Source organism: Panthera leo, chromosome E1 (genome assembly GCF_018350215.1).
Source record: "Panthera leo isolate Ple1 chromosome E1, P.leo_Ple1_pat1.1, whole genome shotgun sequence".
Taxonomy (NCBI): Eukaryota; Metazoa; Chordata; class Mammalia; order Carnivora; family Felidae; genus Panthera; species Panthera leo.
Window position 1 is genome coordinate 534,764 of NC_056692.1, and position 18,954 is coordinate 553,717.

At 66.3% G+C, this 18,954-nt stretch overlaps 2 protein-coding genes across 2 annotated transcripts; both read right to left on the bottom strand.

The window, feature by feature from the left end:
* Positions 1 to 344: 344 nt before the first annotated feature.
* Positions 345 to 13,476, bottom strand: MYBBP1A (MYB binding protein 1a). The gene is given in 27 exon segments (XM_042915398.1): positions 345 to 1,160; positions 1,358 to 1,494; positions 2,047 to 2,148; positions 2,342 to 2,455; positions 2,979 to 3,047; positions 3,127 to 3,252; positions 3,434 to 3,674; positions 4,591 to 4,748; positions 4,846 to 5,028; positions 5,125 to 5,283; positions 5,370 to 5,450; positions 5,756 to 5,907; positions 6,005 to 6,101; positions 7,404 to 7,509; positions 7,600 to 7,767; positions 7,855 to 7,980; positions 8,444 to 8,554; positions 8,780 to 9,075; positions 10,060 to 10,139; positions 10,142 to 10,176; positions 10,290 to 10,457; positions 10,564 to 10,739; positions 11,858 to 11,965; positions 12,071 to 12,145; positions 12,231 to 12,314; positions 13,000 to 13,095; positions 13,260 to 13,476. Coding segments are annotated over 27 exon segments (4,014 nt in total). The 5' UTR covers positions 13,467 to 13,476; the 3' UTR covers positions 345 to 601.
* A 919-nt stretch (positions 13,477 to 14,395) lies between these two features.
* On the bottom strand, positions 14,396 to 17,327 carry GGT6 (gamma-glutamyltransferase 6). The gene is made up of 4 exons (XM_042915438.1): positions 17,079 to 17,327; positions 16,333 to 16,517; positions 16,129 to 16,242; positions 14,396 to 15,872 (listed from the first exon to the last, which is right to left on the bottom strand). The coding sequence occupies exons 1-4, from the start codon at positions 17,219 to 17,221 to the stop codon at positions 14,839 to 14,841; spliced, it is 1,476 nt and encodes a 491-aa protein (XP_042771372.1). The 5' UTR covers positions 17,222 to 17,327; the 3' UTR covers positions 14,396 to 14,838.
* Positions 17,328 to 18,954: the final 1,627 nt, after the last annotated feature.

An 18,954-nucleotide genomic window follows, 5' to 3' on the forward strand; every position in this document is an offset into this window, starting at 1 on the left:
CACGGTGCCCAGGGCACCTCCACTCCCACCGCGCGCCCCCCCCCCCCCCCCCCGCCACGTGCACTTGCACACCCCTGCCCCCGCTCCACACACGCTCCCCGCACACTGGCTGGAATCAAGGTGGCGGGTAGGAGACCCCAAGAGCCAGCCTAGGCGACGCTTTGCCCCGTAGTTCCCGCCGGCGTGGCTTCAGTGTGTGCAAGCTGGCAGGCACCCGCTCCTCACCCAGCTCTGGGGTACCTGCGAGGGGGTGGGACCCCCAAAGACCAGCCTGGCCGCCTCCCACCCCAGCCTCAACCGGGGCCCCAGCGATGTTTTCTTGTTGTACAAGAACCAGGTCCAAGTTCGCCTCCTCTTCCTTCCGGAAGCCAAACTCCTCCTTTATTTTTTAGAGCTGCTGATTGTGAATCTCAGAGTCTTAAGAGAAAAACCAAATATATTCCTCTTGTAAATGAAGGAATAAACCTATTTAAATCATGGCCCGCCGGCTCCCCCAGCAGAGCAGCCCGGGGGCGGGGGACACGGGGCCCCACGCGCTCCCTCCGGCTCGTTTGTGAAGATCACGGTGAAAACACTGGGGTCTCTGGGGCGGGGCCCGCGCTCAGGGCTTTCGGGCCTTCCTGAGCTGCGCTTTCTTCCTCTTGGCCCCGCTCTGGAGGAGGCTGGGGCTCCTGCTGGCCAAAGACAACCTGGCCTTTTTCCGCGGCAGCGCGGACTGTGGGCACTTGCCGGAGACCCCCTTTTCGGGCAGATCCTTCTGAGGCTGCTTCTTGCCAGCAGGCTCCGCGGGGGACACGGCAGCGGCCCCGTTCACCTGGGACAGCTTCCGCTTTTTCTTCGGCTTTGGGGTCTTGGCGGGGGTGCCGGGGCCTGTGAGGGCGGCGGCGGGGGCGGGGGCCGGGGCCGGCCTCTGCTTCGCCTGGGCCTGGGCGGGCACCGTGGCCTTCCTCCTGTTCCTCCTCTTCTTGCCTGTGCTGGGGGGCTGCTGCTCACCAGTGGCTGCAGGCCTGGCACCCTCCTCTTGCGCGGGACCCTCTGACTTAGGCTTCTTGCGCTTCTTTGTTTCTGGCAAGAATCCTTTTTTCTTCCTCTTCGTGCTGACGGGGTTCTGCGTGACGCTGGGGACTTCCTTGGCCTCCTTCTTCCCTGACTTGGGGCGCCTGCAAGGGAGCAAAATGAGAGAAGGGACCCCACCCCTGTGGAACAGAGGGACGAATGCTGCCCCAAAGCTCCCCCCGGGATAACGCACACTACGAGGGTCCCGCGGGCCCCCACTGGACTGTGAGGGCCCTCGTGGCCTGCCAGGACCACCCTGAGGCACGCGCCCCAGGAGGGACCCCCCGCTCCCGGCACGTACTGGACTCCCAGCGCCTTCATGGCCTGCCAGTAGAGGTCGTAGAGGCGGCTGGACCCGGCCGCACACTCCCTCTGCTGCAGACTCTGCTGCTTGCTCTGCAGCACGCCCAGGACGGCGGTCAAGTCCACGGTCAGCTTCTGCGGGGACAGGGAAAAGGGTGGCCGCAAAGGTGACGGGAGGCAGGGCCTCTGCCTGGCTCTGGGTCCCCAGTCCTGCCCCCCCTGCCTGTGCATCGGGCCTCCGTCACCTGGGAGGGAAGGAGAGCCCCCTCCCGCAGCCAGAAGGCCCCACCCCTCCTCGACCCCCCTCAGGCCTCTCTGCCCAGAGCCCCGCTGTGCCCTCCCTGCCACGCAGCGAATGAATTTTGTAACCCACTGCCCCCCCGGGTGCACCTGTGGTCTGCGCAGCCTTGGCCCAGGAGTCTGCTCCCCGAGACGCCCTGCCAGCTTGCCCTGCCTGTGGGCTCTGACCAGCATCCTCACGAAGGACTCCTGGACCCTCCCCCCCCCCCCCCCACCCCCCAGGGCTGGACTTGGGGAACCGCTCACCCCCCAGCTCCTGGCGGCCCGTAAGCGCCTCGCTCGCAGGCCCACCCCTCCCCAGGCCCAGAAACGTGCTGGCCAGGACCCTCCTCACGTCCTCCCGTGAGCTCGGCTCACCCCGACCCTGCCCACGCTCCCCGCCCCCACCTCCTGGTGAATGGTCCTGAAGAGGGTGTTGAGCAGCCCCAAAGACGCCAGTTCCTTCTGCTGCTCTGACTTGGTCTGCGCCTCACCCAGCGTCCGCAGGTTCTAGGGGAAGAGGCGGCCAGCTGAGCCGCTCTGCAGGACTGCCCGCTGGACCCCGAGGGAGGGGAGGTCTCGGGGTTGGGGGCAGGGCAGCCCAGACCCCTCCCCCCGAGGCTCAGGGCCCCAGAAAATTACCCTGGACGGGAATATGGGCAGCAACCACCACCCCCCCCCCCCCCCACCCCGTGGCCCTCACCTCCGTGACCTTCGCCAGGATCTGGCTGACCAGCTGCTCCCACTCAGGGTCATCAAAGCACACCCGCAGCTCCCGTGTGGGCAGGGCCTTCTGGAGCAGCAGGCAGGCCTGGGCCTGGGTGGGGGGGGGGGGGGGGTGCGGTCACGGGGGCTTCAGCGTGCAGGCCCCGAGCTTGAGAAGCCACTGCTGCGGGTCCCACCTGCCCGGTCCTGCGGCCCTGGCCTCAGCAGCCACCTGGGCCCGGCCCCCACCAGGAGCAGAGGCGGCCCCCGTGGCAGAGGGGGCAGCTGGGACAGCACCCGGCCCTCTCACTCGCTCAGGGCCATCTTCCTCCGGGCTCACAAGCCCCTGTCCCACCCATCCAGGCCCGGGGACGGCTAGGGGCCTCGGCCGCAAAGGTCAGAGTGTGTGTGTGGAGGAGCCCGAGGGTTCAGGCCACGGATGTGGCCGTGGTGGGAGCAAAGCCTCCCCTCTCCCCGTGACACCGTGCACACGGCGGGGCAGGGGCCGACCAGGTCAAAGGGGCAGGGGTGGGCCTGCCCTGGCCCGGGCACTTCCTGGGCCTCACAAACACCCAGCCAATGGTGAGTCATGGGGGGTAAATCAGGCCTGGGGCCGGGACCTGGGAAGTCCCTACCTGATGGCGGGGCCGCGCTGGGCCCGTCACGTGCTGGATCACGACGGGCAGCAGGCTCTTACACAGCACCTATGGAGGAAGTGACAGGCCGGTGAGGTGGGGCCTGGGCTGAGCAGGGGCCCCGGGGCGGGCCGGCCCCTATACTCACCGGGTGCCGGGAAAAGAGACTGAGGAACATAGTGACGGTGAGCGGACTGTTGCGCCTGGTCAGGAAGGAGGTCAGCGCCGATGAGTAGATCGGGGTCACGAGGCTCAAATCCAAGCCGCCGGCAGCCTGGGCCACCCGAGAGAGAGCCCGTGTGACGCGGGGCAGAGCCCGGACCGCCTTCGGAAGGCTGAGAGCTGGGTCCCCGGGAGTCGTGGCCTCCACTCCCCATCTGTGAAACGGGCAGGCGGCCCCGGCCGGCTGCCCGGGTGCGCCGTGGGCTGCGACTTCCGGGGCGGGGCCCACTCACCTCGGGTCCCTTGGGCTGGGAGCCGGCCTTCTCCTTCTTGGGGGCCTTGCACACAGGCTTGCCGGCAGCGTTGCCTTTCAGGACGCGGAGCAGGTACAGGGCTGCGTTGAAATAGTAGAGGGACACGGCGGCGTCGGCCTGGCGGCCGGCCTGCTGCACCAGCCGCTCCACCTGGGCGTACAGGGTCCCCACGAGGCGTCCCACGTCGTGGCAGTAGTGCCGGGAGCGACACAGGTGGTGTCTGTGGGGCCGTGGGGGGAGAGCCGGTCACCACACCTCCGCCACCCTCCCTGCCGAGAACGGGGACGCGACCAAAGCTGCAGGGGGCGGCCCAGGGCCACCTGCATTTGCCGAGCACGAGCCAGAGAAACCAGCCCCCGGGGACAAGGTTGCACCACGGGAAACCCAGTCCACGTCTCCCGTCTGCCCCCATCCCTCCTGGGACAGCGGCCCCTGAGCCCTTTCTAACGTGAGGGTCGGTGTCCTCGGGGGAAGAGAAGTAGGTCACTCAACCAGCTCAGCGCTGCCCCGACAGGTGGCAGGGACAGCCAGGAAGCGTCACCTGGGGCACTGTCTGTCCTGCTCTCCCCCATTCCTCTGTGACCTAAGCTCAGCATCTCGCGTCTGTAGGCCGCGTCTCTGCTCCGGAAGGCAGGTCTGCACCCCCCCCCCCCCCCCCCCCCCCCCCCCCGCCATGTCATCTCTCCTGCTGGGCCCCCTGCTCCGGACGACCCACCCACTCATCGTCCCTTCCTAAATGCAAACTATCCCCCCGGGAGCTCCTGCTGACGAGAACAGCTCTGTGGACCCCCAACGCTGATGGGCTCCGGGCCACCAGGTCTTCCTCCACCTGTGTGTGACCAGCTCCTGTCGAGAGACCACCTCTCCTGCCCTGCCTGGGGCCTCCAGGCCCGAGGACCCCTTTCCTGGCAAGGGTTCCCTGGTACCTCAAGAGGGGCCCCTGGGCCCCACCCCCTCCGTGCTCCGGCCTCCCACCCGCCCCCTGCCACAGCCCCGGGTGTCACTGCTGCACCATCGGTCTGATTCCTCGATGTGGGGACCCCGAGGGCAGGGAGCGGTCCCCAGGACCACGGTTCCGGCAAAGAGCGGGCGCCAGGAGGGACGCGGGACAGCCGAGCGGGAGGGCCGGCGCTCACGTGAAGATGCGGGCCGTCTTGTGCAGCAGATCCTGCTCCTGCTTGGTGCTGCTGGTGCGCATGCTGCGCCGAATGACGTCCAGCAGGGGCTCGAGCAGCTCCAGCACCAGCGGGCTCTCCGGCTGCTTGGTCACCAGCACCTCGATCAGGTCCAGGACCTGCGGCCAGGACGGGGCGGGCTCAGCGGGCGCGGGGATGTCGCGGGGACGTCGCGGGGAGGGCGGGCCGTGCGACGCCGGGGGCTCTGGGGCTCACCCGGATCTGGAAGTCTCGCCGGAGAACCTTCTCCTTCCGCAGCTTATCCTTCTCGTCCTTCCGGGCCTGGATGCGCAGCTTCTGCTCGGCGAAGAGGCTGGCCAGGTTCTGGTCCAGGGCCATCATGGCCTCGTCCCCCAGCTCATCACCGTCGTCGTCGTCGTCCTCACCGTCCACCGCGCCCTGAGGCACGACGCCCGTGAGCGGCTGGCCTCTGGGTACGGACGCGGGCCCCCCCCCCCCCCCCCCCCCCCCCCACGTCCCCGCCCCGCCGCTCACCAGCGCCTTTCCCGCCCGCAGCACCGCCATCAGCTGCTCCCGGAAGCCCTGGTCCACGTCCGCGTCACGGTCCTCCTCCTCACTGTCGTCGTCACTGTCATCGCCACTGTCCTCTTCGCCGGCCGAGGCCCTGTCGTCCTCGCCGTCGGAGCTCCTGTCCTGCGGGGGCCGCCGTGCTGTACCTCCGGTCTCCCACGCGCGTCTACACATCCGCCCGCCCCACCCGGCCCCACGCCGGCACGCACCTCTGCGCCCTCCAGCTGCTCCTCCGAGCCGTCCGTGACCACCACGCTGTCCTCGTCCGCATTCTTCTCGGGGTTCAGCACCTGCAGGGATTCCCAGACGGCCGCCCCGTCGCAGAGCCTTTAACCTCCCCAGACCTCCAGCCACACCCTGTGCGGTCTGGGCCAAAAGGTCCCTATTTCAGGAAGGAAAACGGGGCCCGAGAGAGAAGGCCACGCGCCCAGCACCCACACCCAGGGCCCCTCGGTGCACCCCGGGGAACGGCCTCGTGCAGTGGCGGCCTGAACACATTACAGTGACACCGACGGGACAGAAGGGCAGCCGTGACGCAGCCTGGTGCTTGCAAGGCCCCATCCCGGGACCCATTTGTCCAGAGGCCCCAACTTACATCCAAGATTAGCTGCAGGGCACGTGGGGTCAGGTGGGAACAGATGTGGCTGAACACACTGCGGGCCACCTGGCGCATCAGGTGGCTGGGCTGGGCCAGGAGGGCCAGCAGGATCTCCACCAGCACCTCCACCCACGGCGGCTCCTGGGGGTCTGCAGACGGGACAGGCTGAGCCTGGGCCGGCCCCGCCACCTCCCCCGCCCCTTCATGGTTCGTGCCCCGCCCCCTGCCCCGGGGACAGTGACCCACTGGTGGCCTTGGAGCGGGTCCTGCGGGTCTTCTCCCCCAGGCTCTTCTTGATGCACGTCTGGATGTCACCCAGGAGGTCACAGCTCTCTGTGGGGGACTGTGGCAGGGCGAGGACAGAATCAGAAACCGGGCCCGTTCCAGGCCTTGTCGAGCCAGGGGAGGGGCTGGTCAAGCGCGAGCAGTTGGGTGTCGGATGGCCCCCCCAGCCTGCCTCAGCCAGTCCCTCACCGGGACCCCGGGAGCCACATGAAGCCATGGAGTCTGGCGACGTCAGCCAGCTCAGGGTCGCCACAAACCTGTCCCAGCTGGATCCCCAAAGCTAGATTTTCCTCCCGCGCCTACCTCCACACTGTTACAAAGTACCCAAATTCATTAACCTGAGCGAATTCAAATCCAGTTGAACCCCACTTGCCCGGCTAAGCCCGGACTGCAGCCACTGCCCAGTGAGTTGGGGGGGCCCGAGATGGTCAGTGTGACTGTGGTACCAGAAAGGCAGACAAGAGCCCAACACCCGGCCCTTTATGCACCTCACTCCTCGTCCAGCTAAGAGGCCCTGGGGTTGGGCAGGCGTCTAGCGTGTCCCGTAACCAGCGGGGGGAGGGGGGCCCCTGCTGCCACGCATTCGAGGGGCACCGTGGCCACCACGCACACACACAACTCGCCTACGGGCCACGCTCAGAGCGTCTGCAGCCTGGAAGCAGAAACCACCACCACAGCCCAGCAGCCAGAGGCAGGAACCCCGACCCCACCCCGTGGCCTGGGAAGAAAAAGCTCCTGAGAAACCAGAGGAAGCAGGAGGGTCACGAGTTGCTGGCACAGAAAGGGAGACAACGCTGGATCTAGAGACACCTCGGTCTGGCGTACGAGAACCAACGTGGGGACACAGCGACACGGCACGGGACCGCGGGCTGGGCGGCGACAGGAACACACGCTAACCCCACCGGCCACCCTGGATTCCCGCGGGAGGGGCTGCAGGAGCACAGGCGGGACCTTGTCCTCGGGCATCAGAGAGGACAGCAGCGCCCCTGGGGACAGGTCTGCCCAGAGTCGGGCCCTCCCGGGAAGGAGGCACTTTCCCCTCCACGCCCACCACCTCTGCTCAGTGAGGCAATGCTGGGGGGCCTGGGGGGGCCGTGCGGTCAGACCTGGTATCTGAACCCCCGCCAACAGCTGTGTGTGTGGCCTGAGCGCTACTCGCCCCACCAGTCAGCGGGGCGGGGGGGGGGGGGGGGGGGGGTCACAGATCGGAGACGCCGCACGGAGAGCTCAGGACACAACTGGCCATGGGGTGGACGGAGCGACTGTTCTCGGGCTGTGGTCCACCCAGAGCACCCCCCACCCCCCGCCCCCAGCCCCGTCGGGAGGAAAGCCGTGGTGCCCCAGACCCCAAGTGCCATACCTTGAAGAGGTAGATGCCCACCAGGAGAAGCAGGTGCTGGAAGGCGGCGGCCTTGGCCCTGGCCCCCGAGGAGGTGGCCTCCAGTTCCCGCACACTCTGCAGCATCCTGGGGGGAGCCGGGCACGCTCTCAGGCCGCTGCCCTCCGGACCCCAGGGCATCCCACCGGCCCCCCCGGGAAACCCCCCCCCCCCTCACCGGTCCCAGGCCTGGCGCTGCTGCGCCGTGAAGGGCGTCAGGGCGGCCACGTTCCGGCTGTGGTTCAGCAGCGAGTCTGCAAACCGGACCAGGCGGTAGGTCCAGGGCTGGCTGTCCCGGGTCTGCTCGGGCGCCTGCCTGCACTGGGCGCTGAGGGTCTGCAGCAGGCTGGGGGAGTGCAGGGGCCGGGGTCACCAGCCGGGCCGAGGGCTCTCGGGGCCACCTGCCCGCCCTGCCCTCTCCACAGCCGCCCACCTGAAGAAGGCGCTGCCGACCACCTCCCGCGTCCGACTCTCCAGAGGAAAGGAGAAGCGCTGCTCGGTCTCTGGGATCTGGGACGTGGGCTTCTTCGCTTCGAAGAACGAGTGGAAGAAGCAAAACCTGTGGGGGCGGGGGGAGCACAGGTCTCAGCGGCCCCCTCCCACGAGGGCACCACCCAGGGCCTGGCGGCAGAGAGGACGTCTCCCAAGTCTGGACCTCCCGCTGAACGCAACCGGGCCTGAACTGGGAACAGAAGCAGGATCTGGCCCTTGGAACGGAGGCGGACCCGCGGCTACGTCCCGCCAAGTCACAGCACGGGCTCTGCAAACGAGGGCTGCGTGAGGCGGCAGACGAGGCCAGTGCGGGGGGCTCCCCTGACATCGCCGACGCCTGTGGCCCCCCAGCTCCACACTCCCTGGGTCCCCTCCTCACGGGGCCTCTCAAGGATGTTCCCCAAACCCCCTCTGCCTAAGGGGCGAGAATGGCCTGCCTCCACCCGACGACCTGACCCGAGCCTTCTGGCTCCGGGAAGACCCAATTCTTGGTCCCCCTCCAGGGAGCTGGGGACAGAGCCTGCTCACACCTGGCCACCTCCTCAATCACATCCTCCTCCTTCTCCACGTGCAAGGTGTCCACGATGCTGACCAGGCGCAGGATGAGCCACTTCCGCAGCCGGGACACGGCGCGCTCGGGCCTGGTGGGGGAGAGCCAGGTAGGGAGCCACTCAGAGACAGCACAACGGTCCTCCTCTGCCCCTCCCCGCAGACAGACCAACATCCCCCCCCCTCCCCCCCCCCGCCCAGGGAAAACAAGGGGAAACAGAGGCCTTCTTTGGGAGCCATGGCTTGGCTGCGGCCCTTTCTTCCCCGCCCCCACCCGGGCCCTGGGCCCGGGCTCTGGGCTCAGCGGGGCCACTCACACGTGCAGCGAAGCATCCTGGGCTTTCTTCTGGTTGCTGGTGCTAAAGTCCACCAAGGAGTCCAGATCGGGCTGGAGAAACATGGTCCGTAGCCAGGCCACGTAGCCCTTGAGGGCGGGGGGACTCAGGAACCGCACAGCCCTCCAGAAGGTAGGCAGGACAGGAAGGCCCTGGTTGGTGACAGAGGTGAAGGCCACCACCACCGCCAACTGCCGCTCGGGGTCAGCACGGCAGCCTTCCAGGAAGGCACCCACGTACTCGTTCATCTCCGGAGCAAACTTGAACTGGTTTGGGAGCTGCAAGAGTCAGGCCCAACACTGGGGTCACCCGCCAGGAGGGTCCCACAGCTCTCGTCCAACAGGCGCGCCTGAGGCCCGGCACGCCTCCTCCCCACACACAGCCAGGCCCCATCCGAGGGCCCCGGCCCCAGGAGGCCCCTCCTTCCCCCTTCTCACTGCACCAGGACGGGCTGTTGTCCAGGCTGGACCGAGGGTGTAGCAGAGTCCAGGCTGGGCCACCAACCTGACCTGGGTCCACACCCAGCTCTCCAGCTCCTAGCTGTCACCGTGGGGCTCAAAACTGAGCATTTCCCTCGTGGGTGCACAACACATTCGTGTCACATTCACGACAACCGTCTGGACTGGGACGTGGGCCGCCCTCCGCTCTGGAGCTGGGCCCGCCCCCATAGAAGCATGAAGCTGGCGGTCCGGAGGGGAGGACTGCATCACAGCAGCACCTCCTGGGCACCTGGCGCGGTAACCTCCATGGGCTTTCCCCCTACTGTCCTCACAGCGGCCGAGGGGGACGCCGCTCCTCTGCTCTTGGCCAGCAGACAAGCCCTGGCTCCTGACCCCGAACTCCTAATCGGCACCTGCTTCTCCCGTCCGCTGCTTGGGCCTAGTGCGGGGCACACCGGTGGGGGACAAGGGCTCTCCCCAGCCGGGGTGGGGGAGGCCTGGGGGGCTGAGGGCTGCACGTGCCTCTGCCGAGGGGCCTGAGGCCCGAACAACCGACCCTGCCCGAACTCCATTCACAGGGGGAGGCCTGGGGGAACTCAGGTAGCTCCCATCACCCAGAGGGAAGAGAACCCCAGTTCCCAAGCGAGACCACTGAGGCAGGAAGACCCCTGGATGTTGCAGCAAACCAGAAGCCGGCTGATCCCAGAGGCGGCCTGCCCCTCTTCCCCACCAGGAACCCCGGGGCCCCGCCCCTGCTGACAGTGCTGGGCTGCCGGGGGGGGGGGGGGGGGGGGGGGGGGGGGGGGGCGGGCGAATACCCACCTTGGCAGTGACCATGTGCTCCCCAAAATGCCGGATCAGGTCCCCCCGCATCACCAGGGGCAGCTGCTCTGCGGACAGCAGGGCAGGGCTGCGCCCAGCAGGCGGAAACACAGGTAGCTGCGGGGTGCACGGCGGAGCCTGTCAGAGTCCAGCCGCCCTGGCGGACGTGGGGCCCCGAGCCCGCCCCGCCCACGAGCAGGGGAGGGGGCAAGGACGGGCGCCACGCGCACCTGGCTGGCCAGGACTGCTTCTTCAGCAGCCCCTGCTCCACCACGTCCTTCCAGAACCGGGGGAACTTGCCCTCCTGCAGCGCCAGGCGGAGCAGGTCCAGAGCAACAGCCGGCAGCTTCCGCTCCTTCTTCACGGAGGCGGCGGCCATCTTCAGTACGCTCACCAGTCTGGGGACGGGGCGAGGGGACTCAGACGGCAGGAGCACCCCATCCACACCACCGACCTGTGCGGGGCCCGGGGCAGCGCCCTGCCCGCCCCCCCCCCCCCCCGTACCTGGGGACGTTCTCATCCGAGAACAGGCTGACCGGTCCCATCAGCTCCTCCAGCTTGCGGGGCACCTTCTGCCGGGCCAGGAGGAAGAGCTCTAGGTGCTCAGGGGAGCCGAGCACCGAACTCAGGTCGGCTCTGAGGACTTTCGGCAGGATCTCCTGCAGCGTGGCCTCTGGGACCTGGGCACGGGAGGCGCGGATTGGGGGAGGGGCCTCCTCCCAGCATCCTTTGCCTCCCCCTTCCACCTGCCAGGCTCCCGTGAGGCCCCGACCCAGTGCCAGTCTGAGGTGGCGCAGCCACAACCCACCACGAGGCATCGGCACCAGTACCAGGTGTTTAAAAGCTCAAACCCCCGGGGCGCCTGGGTGGCTCAGTCGGTTAAGCGGCCGACTTCGGCTCAGGTCACGATCTCGCGGTCCGTGAGTTCGAGCCCCGCGTCAAGCTCTGTGCTGACAGCTCAGAGCCTGGAGCCTGTTTCAGATTCTGTGTCTCCCTCTCTCTCTGCCCCTCCCCTGTTCACGCTCTGTCTCCCTCTGTCTCAAAAATAAATAAACGTTAAAAAAAAATTAAAAAAAAAAAAAAAAAAAAAAAAAAGCTCAAACCCCCAATCCCAGGACACTGGGTTTTTAACAACTACCCGGCTGACGCCAATTGAGGGCCCTCATAATTGTTCCTTGTCTTTTTCTGAATTAGCTCATTTGTTATACAAGGTGCCCTGAGTAGACAGCTGAGATTTATTTGAAGCCTGGTCCTCCCAGCTCTGGGGCCAGGGCTATGCCAGTCTTTGTCTTGTCCTCGGGAGCAAAGAGTTCCAGGGACTAGCCCGCCCCCATGTCCCACGCAGGGCAGCAGAGACCTGGGGGGCCAGCTCTATCCAAAACAACAACGGCAAGCACGTTTAATATACTTGCCACGTGCCAGGGACTGTTCCAGAACCGCACCGTCCAACACGGCAGCCCCTGGGCTCTTAGAACGGGCTGACCTAAGTGGAGACGCGTATTAAGCATAACCTACATGCTGGATTCCGGAAACTCGATGGAGAACGTAAGATACCTCTGCAACCTTCTGCACTGATGGCGTGCTCAAACAACACGTTGAACACGTTAGGTTCACTAACACACGTCACTCAACTACGCTCGCTCCCGTTTCGCTTTTTAATTCAGATCCCAATCGACGTCAGGTTGCACGCTCTCACGATTCTGCAGGCCGATGCTGGTCGAGGGCGTTCTGATGCTTCCTCTCTGTGCTCGGGTACCAGGGAGCGCTACCCGAGGCCCCGCAGCTGTGAAGCCCGTACCTCCGACAGGATGTCCACCAGGGCCTTCTGGGGCTGCTCCTGCAGGTGGTTGTGGTGCTGGGCCAGGGTCTGCAGCAGCTTCACCGACTTCATCAGCGCCTCTGAGTCCTGGCGCCCACAGAGGGGACAGGGCATGAGGAGGGCGTGCCGTGCCGCTGTCCCCCCAACCCCCCGTCACTCCCCACCAGTGCAGTCCCCCGCCAAATCTCCTACCTTCACCAGCCTGCCTGACTGAAAGAGGGCGAGCACCCCAAACAGGTTTGCGAACAGAGCAGGTCTCATCGTCGCCTGGAAAAGAATTTCAGGTGCGAGTGAGAAGGGCCCAGTGTCCCCACCCAGGGGCTGAGATCCCCCTCAAGCCGCTAACTCTCACCTTCTTGACCTTCTGCAGGTCGTGCTTCTCTTGTATCTGCTGCAAAATGCTGCACAAGGGGATGTCTTCAAAAGACTGTAACAGCTGGCGGGAGAGGGGGGTCGCGACAGGGGTCGGGGGATGTCCAGCCCCACCCAACAGACCTCAGCCTTCTCCGACTCCCTTCAACTTCGGCCCAGAGGACCTGGGCCCCTGCCCCCACCCCAAGGCTGCCTCTGAGACTGCTTGCCGCACCCCCCCCCCCCAAAGGAGTGCTCGTGTGGAGCACCGCTGCTCAGATGAACCAGAATCTTGCCTCCCTGCCTCGTGACCACCCCGGGTTCAGGAAGTACCTCCTCTGGAGCCTAGAATGCCTGAGACTCCCAGTCTGTCTCCACAGCCTGCTCCGAGCTCCCCCACGACCCTCCTAAAGGACTGGAACTTTATCCCTCGCACCTGCCCCCCACCCGCCCATTGCCCACGTTCCTCAAGGGGTGGCCTACAAGCAGCTGAAAAGAGCCCTGAGCCTTGCCCAGGTCAGAACCCAGCCCAGAGCTGACCCCGGGGGGCTGGCCAACCCACTTACCATCCTCCTCCACCTGACCGGGCTTCTCTGTACGCGGGCCTTGCTGAGGCACTTTCCACCTCCACGTGAGGACATCAGCCCGGTCCCCCCCCCACCCCACCCCCGCGCCCGCCCCCGCCCCCAGCGTCCGCTCAGACCACTGCCCTCCTCACCCCTCAGCCTCCGACCAGCACGGCCGGGCCCTTCCAGGAGCCACCGCCTCACCTGTGCCAGGGCCAGACTGTAGCAGGGCCGGGCGGTCTCTCGCCCGACCCCGAGCCCAGTGATGAGGCGCTTCAGGGCGTACTTCATCTCGGCTCCCTGCGGACCCAAGCACACCCGCCAGTGTGGAGCCGTCCCGCGCGGGCCCACCCCCGCCCCTCGGGGCGCGCTCACCGGGGCACCCGGGCCCAGCTCCCGCCGCCGCCGCCGCCGCTTCTCCGCCGCAGGCACGCAGCCCCCTGCCCCGGGCCCCGCCACCGTACCTGGGGCCTCGCGCGCAAGTACTCCAGCAGCTTCTCCGTGGCCTCCAGCCGCGTCTCCTGCTGAGGCTTCGCGATGTCCCAGAAGAAGTCCAGGAACTCGCGGCTGTGCTTCAAAAGGCCCTCACGGTCGGCGGGCCGGGCGCCGCTCTCGCTCGCCTCCCCGGGGGCCATGGGCTCGGCGACGTCCTGACTCTCCATCTCCGCCATGCTCCTCGAACACGTGGGCTCTGAAGACGACCTCTTCCGGGTCAGGTCGCCGCGCGTGCGCACTGGACTGGCCGCGGGGGGCGGGGTCTCGTCGGGAGGGGCGGGGCCTATGGCGGCTGGGGGCGGGGCCAGCCCGGCCCGGGGTGGGGGGTGGGGGGTTCTTTCGCTACCGGGTTTAATCGGAGCGTGGATGGGAAGTTGTCGGAGGGTTTTATGCAAGGGCAAGCCTTGATCCTATTTACGTTTTTAAAAGATTGTTCTGTGGCTACGTGGGGAATGGATTGTCGGATTGCCGAGGGAGAAGCAGGAAGAACCGTTAGAGACAGACCGCAGTGTAATATGAAATGAGGTCAGATTCCAGCTAATTTGGAGCTGGTAAGGAGGGATGGATGTGGGGGAGCAGAAAAGAGAGCGATGCCAGGTTTGGGGCTAAAATAGCTGGGTAGATGGTGGTACCATCCACTGAGCTGGGGGAGGATTCTCTTTGCTGATCAAGGGTTCTACAAAATCAGACATAACTTTTCCAAGGGCGGGCGGGAATACAGAGGGCCTCCCCAGCTTCTGGCCTGGAGAAGCTGTCTCTAGAGGGTTATAGTCCCGAGGGACCCCAGCCCTGGGGGGACGTGGGAGGCAGGCAATGTCAGGGCCAAGCCCCGCCCCGCTCCGTCCCCCAGCCAAATCCCACACCCCAGCTGCGGCCACTTTTGGACCCAGGCCCCTAGGGTATCTTCTGTTCCTCCTCTCAACCCCTGCTGCCTGTCTTGGAAAATGAGATGAAAACATGGTGCCCCAGGGGGCCCGAGGTGAGCAGAGCAGGGGAAAGCTGAAAGGCAGGGCCCAGCCTCTGCCTGTCTGGGTGCAGGTCAGCTGTGCTGCCCAAGGGGGAAGCCGCCACACCGAACACTTCACAGGCTGATGGGAAACTAAGAACAGGAATGGCACAAGGCATCCAGGAGACTTGATCTTTATTTTGTTTCCAGCCCCGTTGACACAGATCAGCAGAGGGTGGCCTGAAGGGAAGGACAGAGAGGCCAGCAGTACCCCGGGCTCTGCCAGCCTTGCCCGTGGGGACTGGAGCCAAGACAGGGGCTTGGCGTCTTTCTACCTGTCCTTCTCAGGGGCTGGATCTGAACTCAGGGTTGGCCCCGGGGCCTGGGGCTCTTTCCTCATTGTCCTTGGGTTCCTTAACTGAAAAAAAAGAGCCAGAACTCCAGTCCAGGTAACTGACTAACTCCAATCCAGGCCAGAGGTTGTGGGCCTGAGCTGGCAGTGTGCTCTGTATGCACTTCATCACTGCTGGGCCTGCTCTGTCCCTGCCTCCAGGCTGGAGACCCCCCACCCGGTCCACGCCCTGCTGGCCACTGCCCCACACTTAGAAGCCCTGGAAGGTGCAGCAGCCACTGGGGACACTGGAGACGTGAGCATGCTCTGCGTGAGCAGCTACCTGGAGCAGGGTCCCTTGACCACAAGTGCTAGGGCTCTGTGTTGGTCCCTGCTGCTGCTGCTGCTGGGCCTGGGCTTGGGGCCCCGCCAGGCGACTGAGCAGGGCACGAGTCGTGACTCTGGCCACTACGGGGTTTCCTGAAGCCACCAGCCCCAACACATCAGCCTCTGTGTCATCAGAACCACCATGGAGGACGAGGGGGCAAGCCCAGCCCCCACTTGCAGACTCGGCCACCAGGTCGCTCAGCAGAACCCCGGTGCTTGGGGACAGATGTCCAGAGCCAAAGGAGCTGTTGAGTGAGGAGGTGAGGAGGAGCACAGAGCCGCTGCTGTCTATGGTGGCCAGGACGCCGCTCCCGGGGGTCACGGGAGCTCGTGGGACTAACAGGCAGGGGTCAGGGCTGGGCCCTCCAGAGCGCAAGGCCGCCTCCACCCTCGCCAGCAGTTCTGGGCCAGCTGAGGGGCTGGGGGTGGTGGACAGGATGCCCTGGGGCATAGGTAGCTGCAGGGCTGGCTCCAGGGTGGGCCCGGGCCCAGGCGAGGGTCCCCGCAGCCCCAGGTCTCTGGCCAGCAGACTCAGCAGGGCGTCCCCGGCAAGGTCTGGGGAGGGGGCCAGTGCCGCCCCGCGTAGCACGGCGGCCAGTTTGGGGTTGGTGGCGCGGGCCCCGGGGCCCAGCGGGGTCCCGTCGGCGTGGCAGAGCAGTGGACAGAGGCCCTCCGTGCTCCGGGCGGCCAGGGCCCCGGCCAGGGCTGTATCCACCAGGAAGCCGTCTTGAGCCAGCGTGGCCGGGCCCACCAGCAGGCGTGACCAGGGCAGGCGGCCGAAGTGTGCGTGCAGCAGGCGCAGGGCCGGCAGAGCGGACGGCAGCCCCAGGCCGGGGGCCAGCGTCCGGGCCGGACCTGGCGTCAGGGCAGTGGAACTGCCCGAGGTGCTATTGTGGAAGAGGCCCCAGAACGTGGCACCTGGAGGAGATGAAGGGGTCACACGGGAGTCAGGGCACGGGGGTCAGGGGGACTCGGTAGCCCAGGTGAAGGGTCACCGACTCGGCCTGAGGTCAGGAGTTGCTCACTAGGCCTGGAGACGGGGGTCAAGACCACACGGACGTGGGAGCCGGGGCCACGATCCAGGGTTGGGGCTACCGCCTGAGTCCCAGGTCCTGCCACTAAGCAGCCCCGAGGTCAGGGCCCAAGAGCAGACCTGGGGCTGTGGGTCACTGACCTAGCCCCGTGGCGTGAGGGTGTACCACCGCCAGGCACAAAGCAGCTCCCACTCCGGCGTCCACAACGTTGCCCCCGGCGACGAGCAGCTCTCGGCCCAGGTGGGAGCACGTGGCTGCAGCAAGAGGAGACCGTCGGGGGGGCGGCCGTCCCGGGACCGTGACCCCGGCCCGTCCCCCCTCCCCCAGCGGCTCCCCGCTCTGACCTGCAGGGCTGATGACGCCCCCGTGGTGGTACACGCCGGGGTGGTGGGAGTGCCCGCTGGGAGGAGGGGCCGCAGAGCCGCTGCTGGCGGGGAGCCGCCCGACCGCCAGGGAGAAGCCAACGGCCAGGAGTAGCAGGGCCGCGACCAGGCGGGCCCAGGCCCCGGGCAGCCCACCGGCCTCGTCCCTGCAGAGAGGGGTGTCCTGAGCCAGGACCGGGGCGGGAGGGCCACCAGGAGCCCCGAGAGGACCCAGGGGACGTTTCCCCAAAACTTGGTCTTACTTGCGTGAGGACTACAGTTTTGCCAAGGAGAAAGGCCTCCCGGTAGAGGGCGTGGACGAGACACGGCGATTGGAAGGAGCTTGGGGACACCGAGGACAGCTAGGGAGGGAGCCCCTGGGGAGGAGGTTGGAGAGGCAGGAGGGAGGCCGCAGGTGGGCTTGGCTGGGTGGGGAGCGGGGCCTAGCTGGGTGCGGCCCGGCTCCAACCTGCCTGGCAGGTGCACCAGGAGTGGGGGCTGGGAGCCCTTGGCAGAGCAGCTGGCCGGGCAGGCCTCGTACAGATGTCCCTTCGGAGGCCAGGTCTGGGGCCGCAGCTCCGCTCCTCCCCTGTTCACCCAGAAAGTTCCTGGAGCAGAGCCAGGCGTGGGGCGGTCCGACACCTGCCCCCACCTTAGGGGCTCCAGAGGGAGGGACTTACCAGCCTCAGGCCAGAGTTGCCGGGTGCCCAGACCCCTCCCTGACTCACCTAGAGGAGTCCTGGGGCCTCCGGGGATCAGGAACGACCAGCTCCGAGGTCTCCTCCTCCTCCTCCTCCTCCTGCCCGGACTCCAAGCTTGGATCCCAGAGCTGCAGCTGTCGGTACAGCACGGGCCCTGCTGTGGGTTCCATGGCCCCGCGGAGGCCACCCCAGCCCTCCTGCCTGCCGGCCTTCCCAGCTGAGTCCCGGCCTCGCCTGCGCTTGGCTGGTGGGAGGTGGAGGCAGCCGTGGGGAAGGGTGGTGTGTTTCTAGAACAGGTCTGGGCAGGGCACGGAGCCAGGGAGGCTGCGCGTGAGCCTGCTCCACTAGGGCGCGGGGCCTGGGGGCTCTCACGGCTGGGGAGCCCGTCAGGGGGAGCAGCTCTGTGAGGGGGGAGCCACAGCCGCAGCCCGGAGACCCAGGACCCCCGCCGACCCCTGCCTTTCTGGGGACGCAACCACGGGATCCCCTGGCCTGTTCAGCACTCGGTGTGGCTTGGGTCAGGGCTCAGCCTGTGACCGGGTCCCGGTGTGGACATGTCTGGCCTCTGCTGGGGTCTGCATTTCTCTGTCTGGGGAGGAGCCCCTGGGGCGGGGAAGGGGACTCCCTGGGCGTCATGTGGCTCTTGCCCAGCAGGTGGCACCGCAGACCTCTTGGGGCGGCGGCCCGGGCCCCGAGTTCCCCAGCACCTGTTCCAGGGCAACTTGGCACGGCCGGCCCGGAAGGTGCTGCGGGAGCGCGGTGGACCCCAGCCTCGGCTCTCAAGTCACCTGGGCTGACCAGTCTCCCGTGACCGCTTCAGACCTCCATCTCCCCTGCCCCACATCCCGACCCTCCCACGCGCCCAAGCGGGTGACCCTGCCTCCCACCTCACGGACCCAAATCCAGGCCCACGGCAGGAGCCCCTCATAGCCACCCCAGCTGCGAACCCACCTGCGCTGGGCTCTCTCCTCCCCTCTGCAGTGGCAAAGCCAGGCCCTGCCTCTGGTTCTGGCCCCCCACTCTTGCCTCTGGCTTCCCCGGGACCCCCCCGACTGGCCCCAGGACCCCCTCACTGGCCCCAGGCGCCCCACTCTTGCCTCCGGCTTCCCCAGAACCCCTCCTCACTGGTTCTTTCTGTCTTGCAGCTTCAGGACCTTCCCCACTGGTTCCTTCTCGATGTTTCAACAGGGTCAAGACCACAGAGACTCCAACAGACAGGCATGAGGACTGTAGACACTGGAGCAGTCCCACGCTGGGACGTGTCACACCCGCCCTCTGGGTAGAGCGAGCCGTGTGTCCACAGGACTGAACGCTCTTCGGGTGGATGCGATAGGTCAGTTGGATCTTACAAACACGGTGACGGGCCAGAGTCGGGCATGAAGGAGCACGTTCTATCTGCTTCCATGACATAAAGGGCAGGAACACATAAAAGGAGCTGTGACCACCACAGGGCAGGCGGTGACTGGGAGAGGCAGGACAGGGGCCGCTGGGATCTGGGACGTTGGTGACGATCCGTCTCTTAATCTCAACTGCTTACCCAACGGTGCCGATGGGGGAAATGCATCCCGTTCTCCATGCAGGACACACGCATTTTTCTGGAAGCATATTTTATTTCTTTTTTTTTTTTAATGTTTATTTATTTTTGAAAGAGAAAGGCAGAGTGCAAGCAGAGGAGGGGCAGAGAAAGAGGGAGACACAGAATCCGAAGCAGGCTTCAGGCTCTGAGCTGTCAGCACAGAGCCCGAGGCAGGGTTTGAACCCACACACTGCGAGATCATGACCCGAGTGGAAATCAGGAGTCGGACGTTTTTTTTTTTTTTTTATTTTTTTTTTTAACGTTTATTTATTTTTGAGACAGAGAGAGACAGAGCATGAACGGGGGAGGGGCAGAGAAAGAGGGAGA

Excerpts from the sequence above, each read along its gene's own strand:
- GGT6 (XM_042915438.1), bottom strand. The coding sequence starts at position 17,221 with ATGGAACCCACAGCAGGGCCCGTGCTGTACCGACAGCTGCAGCTCTGG. Across the intron at positions 16,518-17,078 it reads AGGCCCCAGGACTCCTCTAG|GGACGAGGCCGGTGGGCTGC; the intron begins GTGAGTCAGGGA and ends CCCTCTCTGCAG. Across the intron at positions 15,873-16,128 it reads CCCTCACGCCACGGGGCTAG|GTGCCACGTTCTGGGGCCTC; the intron begins GTCAGTGACCCA and ends CATCTCCTCCAG.